The 5798-nt window shown below is 42.8% G+C and overlaps 1 protein-coding gene across 1 annotated transcript in view; it reads right to left on the reverse strand.

Annotated features, from left to right (window-relative positions):
* Window positions 1-1367: 1367 nt before the first annotated feature.
* Window positions 1368-5798, reverse strand: part of foxk2b (forkhead box K2b) — a 17513-nt gene continuing 13082 nt past the window's right edge. The window contains exons 4-9 of the mRNA XM_014025725.1: window positions 5352-5498; window positions 5068-5261; window positions 4424-4629; window positions 4032-4271; window positions 3746-3946; window positions 1368-2063 (exon numbers count right to left, since the gene is read on the reverse strand). Of these exons, the coding sequence (XP_013881179.1) occupies window positions 1876-2063; window positions 3746-3946; window positions 4032-4271; window positions 4424-4629; window positions 5068-5261; window positions 5352-5498 (1176 nt within the window). The 3' untranslated portion in view covers window positions 1368-1875. The remainder of the gene's footprint in view (window positions 2064-3745; window positions 3947-4031; window positions 4272-4423; window positions 4630-5067; window positions 5262-5351; window positions 5499-5798) is intronic.

The following is a 5798-nucleotide window of genomic DNA, read 5'->3' on the forward strand; positions in this document are numbered from 1 at the left end:
CTTGACGAATTTTTAAACCTTTATTTTCACTTTCAGTTTTATCTTTAACTGCTTGTTGTTTTAACTGTCATGGATGTTCATAGAAATGTTTTTACCAGATGTAGCCAAGATTCTGATGTTTCTGTAAATAAAACAGAATAAAACTTTTAATGATACCAAACATGTCTATGTTTCACTAAAGCAACTTATTGTAAATAAAGTAGAAAACTGGGGGTTTGGGCTGAAGAGATGAATGAACCAAMTGAAGGGCTGAACGTTGGTCGGACCACCAGTTGGATGGCCCTGGTTTAAAAACCAAAGACTTTCTGGATTATTCTGCTCTTATATTGCCAGAAGTTTTATTTTATTATTATTTTCTATAAAGAAAAGTGAGATTTCTTTTCAAATTGTTTTCAAGTAAATTTATGTCATGAACTGCAAACATCAGGTTTGTATTTCAGGACTTTAATCTTCATTTCCACAACATCAGAGCTGAAAACTGGGCCCATCCTGCCCCCCTGTGGACGTCAGTGAAACTACAGCAAGAAGAAAAAAAGACTTTAAATTAATTTATTTAAAAAAAAAAAGCATTTCTCCACTGAAGCAGAACAAACATCAATTATTTTCTTACTACTGTTTGGAACGTGTACAATCTGCCGGGTCGCCAGAACAGAGCAAAAATAATCAAGCTAATGGGCTGGAGGGGGGCGGGGATGGGGGGGGTCTGCCAACACCACAACATCAACACAGCCTGGAGGGACAATGAGGAAGAGCAAGGTATGATGGAAACAAATAAAAATAAAAAATRACATTTAATCAAGTGCAGGTTTGGTTCTTTAAAAAAACAAAAGGCAGATATTTTTAGTTTTTTCCTCCRTTCAGTTCACGGTTAAAGACTTCTCTGGTGCCAGATACATGCAACATCTGCAACTACACATGGAGATTTGCTTACACCTGTGCAAGTATTAAAATATGAAGGTATAACAAAGCAGTTTCATATGGATATGTCCGAACAAGGGGAGGGGGGAAGGTTGACCAAAAAACTGTTACAGTTTCACCGAACAGGGAACAAAAAATAAAATAAAACACAAAGAAAGATTTCTAACTCGGTTACCGAAATGTTACCAACCTCACCGCTTTGTACGCTTCCTGTCATTTATTTATTACTGTTCTAAATACATAAAAAATCCTATGCTCCACATGTTGAACAAATACTGCATATCTACGCACAGCTGCAATGAAGGAAGGTCAGTACTGTGAGGCTAGCTGCCAGAATTTTACAAATAGTGGCTCCGAGTTCATCCCTTTGAGTTTTTTCTGTTTTTAACACTAACAATAATAATAATAATAATAATAATAATAATAATAATAATAATAATAACACTAACAATAATAATAATAATAATAATAATAATAATAATAATAATAATAATAAAAAACTGAATGCTCGTCGTACTTGTCGCTCGGTTGGTCGGGGAGGGCGGGGCCCGCCGGAGGCTCCGGTCTGCTCTGAGGTAGGTGCGACAGAACGGGGACGTCCGGTCCGGTCCGAGGTGGGTGGGGGGCCGCTCCCGGTGGGATCAGTTGAGGTCAAAGGTCAGCGTGTTGTTAAGGCTTCCTGTGGTCTTGCTTTAGTCACTCTCTTGTCTCGGCAGCTCACAGGCGACACCTTTTTATTGTTCTCAACTCGGTTTCCAGTTTCTTAAAGGGGTGAAGAAGATTTTTACCTTTAACAGAAAACTGGACACAAACTGAAAGAAAACGTCTCCGTTTGGCACCTCGGGAGTGAGTGGTGTGAGGGGGGGCCAACAAACGACAAGAGAGGGGGGGACGGGTGGTGAGAGGGGTGATGGTGGTGGTTCAGGGGGGCGGGGCTTCTGTGGTGCGTCGCTCCGATTAGTTTGGTTGGTCGTTGGCTGCCGGCGAGTCCGTCTCGGCGGCGGCCGGGGGCGTCTCGTCCTCCGTCTTTATGCGCTTGGCGTCGGGCTGCTCGCTCGCCAGCTGCTCCCCGTTCGGCCGCTTGGTGGGGAGGGAGGCGGAGACCGAGGCGTGGGCCGCCAGCAGGTGGAGGGGGCTCGCCACAGCTGCAGCAGGACGAGACGAGAGAGCGGGGCAAAGAGTYGTTAGTTTAAAAACATGACGACTGAATTAAACCAGAAATTTAAGAGTTCCTGCAGAAAACACAGTGACTGATGCTGAAAGATTTCAGCTGAAAGRTTTTAGCTGAAAGCAGCCGAAGTCTAAATGAAAAGGTTTAATGGCAAACTGCTAACGCAAGTTACATTTAAACAGCTGCAGGAAAACAAAAAACTCAGTAGGAAAATAGCAAAAAATGTGTTTTTAAAAAGGCTGAACAGATCAGTAATTCAAATTTAATTCAATTCAAAAATACTTTATTGATCCAGAGGGAAATTAGGTAATTAGGGCTGCACCAAAAATCATTTACATCAGAATCGTGATTTTTATTTACAAAGATTTAAAAGGTCCCAAAATCGATTTTTATAAATAAAAATTTTTAAAAATCCAGTGTCTGTCAGCCTCCATGATGTAACTACACGGGACGTCCTGACGAACRTGAACGTGCAGAAATCACCGAAACAAAGAGATTCAACTGATATTAAATGCAAAGATTTGAGCTCATTTTGGTTTTTAYTGAATGATTGTGAGTTTGACCTGAGCGAGGTGTGTAAGGTGTGTAAAACGAACATGAAGCACTTTGGAAACACAACAAATGAGCTCATAACAAATGAGCTCACATTTTCAGCTTTGAATTGAATCATGAGAGTAAAAGATTCCCACCCCATCAGTAATGTAGCTAAAAGCAGCAGAAAATAGTAAAAATTAGCCAATAAATAAATAAATAAATAAAGGTAGCTAAAAAGCAGAAAAAAATTWGCAAGAAGCAAGAATATATATACGGACAAAATATATATAAATATACAACAGAATAAAGCTGAAATGAACAAAAGGTTAACAAGCAAAAAATAAAATTAATTAAAAAACTAGTCTGTCTGAAATTGGCGTTTTTTTTGTTTGTGACCTTGAGTTAGAGGTCATCACAGAGAGCATGTTTTGCTGAATTAAGTGGTAAAAAGCTAAAATGTGTATTTAAACATGCAAAATGTGAATTTAGCTGAATAAAGCTGAGTTTAGCAAAAGAACAGCTAAAGAGGCAGAAAAGAAAAAAGGAAAAAGCAGAATGAAACTGAAAAGAGCCTAAAAGGCTTAAATTATCAATAAGAAATTAAAAAGGACAAAAGTTGAAAGGAGTCAATAAATAGATAAAAATACTGAAACCTGCTAAAGTAAACCAAACAATAAATATGGTTTTCAGGACGGCTACATTTTCAGTGAGGATAAAAACATCAGAAAAACTWAACATTTTCACACAATAAGAACTAAAACCATCCGAGGGTTGGACATAATCGTACCGTCTTCAGAAAAACATTAATCCATGATGTTTTGGAGCTAAAAGATTAATATGATTAATGTCAGCAGGCAGAGTGCGCTCGCTGCTTCAAACATGACAAACATTAAAATAAACTTCTGTCATTTATTTATCTATCAACACAATTTAAAATCTGATTTAAGCCTGAAGTTTGTTATTTTTACACAGTTTGGAACAGATTAGGGTCTCCCTCTAAACTGGTCATGTGACCAGGACGTGAGGGACTCCAGGGGATTAATCGTCTAATTAATCGTGATTAATGTTTTTTTTTTTTTGTCATTCCTGCCCAACTCTAACCGTCCTGCAGGTGTGTCTCACCTGAGCTGACGGGCGCCTGCAGGGCAGTGGTGAGGCTGTGGGTGCCGTTCTGTGTGATGGTCTTGATGGGCAGCTGGTGCTGACCCAGGGGGGCCTGCTGCACGATGGTGACGGTCTGCAGGGGGGCGGAGGACTGGGAGCTCTGGATGATGCGCCCGGGCGCGCCCACTGAGCCCATACTGGGAACCGTCTCAACTTTAACTGTGGAGAGACAAACGGTCAGGTTCCAGAACCAAAACAAGCAGACGGGTCTGGGTCCAGGTCCAGGTCCAGGTCTGGGTCTCACCTTTGACCTCGCCGTTCTCCTGCGGTTCGCTCTTGATGATGGTGGCTGGCTGGGCGAGGACGGCCGTGGCGGGACCGAGGGACCCGGCCGGGATCTGCTGCAGGACGTGGACCGTCTGGACCGCGGGCTGGGACGCTCCGGTGCCCACCGGAGACGCCATGGTGTAGGTCACAGGCTTGATGGTCTGAGGTAACGGACGCTGGACCGCTATGAGGACCGGCTGGTTGCTAACAGGAGAGCCTGGACCAGGACAGGATTGTGCAGGTCAAACCCTCTGAGCTTTCATTGTGTACAGAAAACAAACAAACAGACAAACAAACAAAGAGACAAACAAACAAAACAAAAACAAAAAGACAAACAAAAACAAACAAACAAACATACAGGTGTCGTACCTGGTGTGTTTTGTGCAAAGCGTGCTTCTTGGATCACTGCCAGCTTGGGCTGGACTGTGGTGGTGGGGGGTGCTGGGGCGGGAGCAGAGGCTGAGTCTGGTTCCACGGGGACCGGGGACCCCTCTCGTGACAGACTGTCGGGGGTCTGGACGCCGCTGGAGTGAGCGGAGAGGATCCCAGAGTGATTGGGAGAAGCAGGGGCGCTCCTGCAGGAGGAGGAGGTGCAGAAAGGAAACGTCACCTGACAACTCTATGATTTGACCAACTTTAATCAATTACTCATCAAATTACAGCTTATATAATTAAATATCATCTTATTGTAATAAATAACACAAACTAAAAGGGTTAATATGGAAGACTCGCCCCCTGCTGGTCACTCAACRGAATGCAGCTTTAAGGTTTTAAATGTATTTAATCTGAAGAGGTTTGATTCTGCAGTCCTACAGGATTCTGACCAATAAAATCAGAACATTTAAAGGTAATTATGAAACAAATATAAACCTAAAATGAGGAAATTGTAGGAAAAATAAACTCTGAGAAACAGCTGGATATGTTTAAACTTGTGAACAATCAGTGTCTAACTTTCATCAGATGGATCAGAGAATAAAAGAGCTGATGTGTGTACAGGCGGGACAGATCCAGACCTGGAGGAGAGGGGTCCATGCGGGGTCCTGAAGCAGGGGACCCCCCGGGGCCTTCGTTTCCTGAAGGCCTGCTCGATCAGCTTGCCTTCAGAAGACGGGTCTATCCTCCAGAAGGAACCTTTGCCCGGCTCCTCCTGCGACCTCGCCACTTTGATGAAGTAACGGTTCAGAGACAGGTTGTGACGGATTGAGTTCTGCAACAACAAAAACAGACAGAGAGGGGGGGTTCAAAGGTTTGCTCCTGCGCCCCCCCCCGCTGAGATCCAGGACGGTTTGAGACCAACCTGCCAGCCTTTATCTGCAGTCCTGTAGTAAGGGTAATTCTTTGTGATGTGATTGTAGATTCCATTTAGTGTTAGCTGCATGTCCGGAGCCAGCGTTATGGCCTGGACAATCAGCTGTGCATAGGAGTACGGAGGTTTGGAGTCGTCCTGCGGAGACCACAAAACCAACCAGTTAGTTATTTTACATTRTTTGTGCTGAAAAACACAAATATTGGATCTTTTCTCTTTGAAACTTGAAGTCAGGGGTGAGTGATTCTGGTCCTGGAGGACCGCAGCCCTACATGCTTTAATTCTTCCTGCTCCTCCAAGGTCTGCGGTATGGAGGACCGACACTGTCATTATTAGGAATAAAAGCAGAAATAGATAAATGAACCTTTAAATAAATAAATACATTTAAAATGCACCAAATAAAATGAGAACTTTACCTCATGTTTTATAATTTAATTG

The sequence above is a fragment of the Austrofundulus limnaeus genome, unplaced genomic scaffold, assembly GCF_001266775.1.
Source record: "Austrofundulus limnaeus strain Quisiro unplaced genomic scaffold, Austrofundulus_limnaeus-1.0 Scaffold495, whole genome shotgun sequence".
NCBI classification, from domain to species: domain Eukaryota; kingdom Metazoa; phylum Chordata; class Actinopteri; order Cyprinodontiformes; family Rivulidae; genus Austrofundulus; species Austrofundulus limnaeus.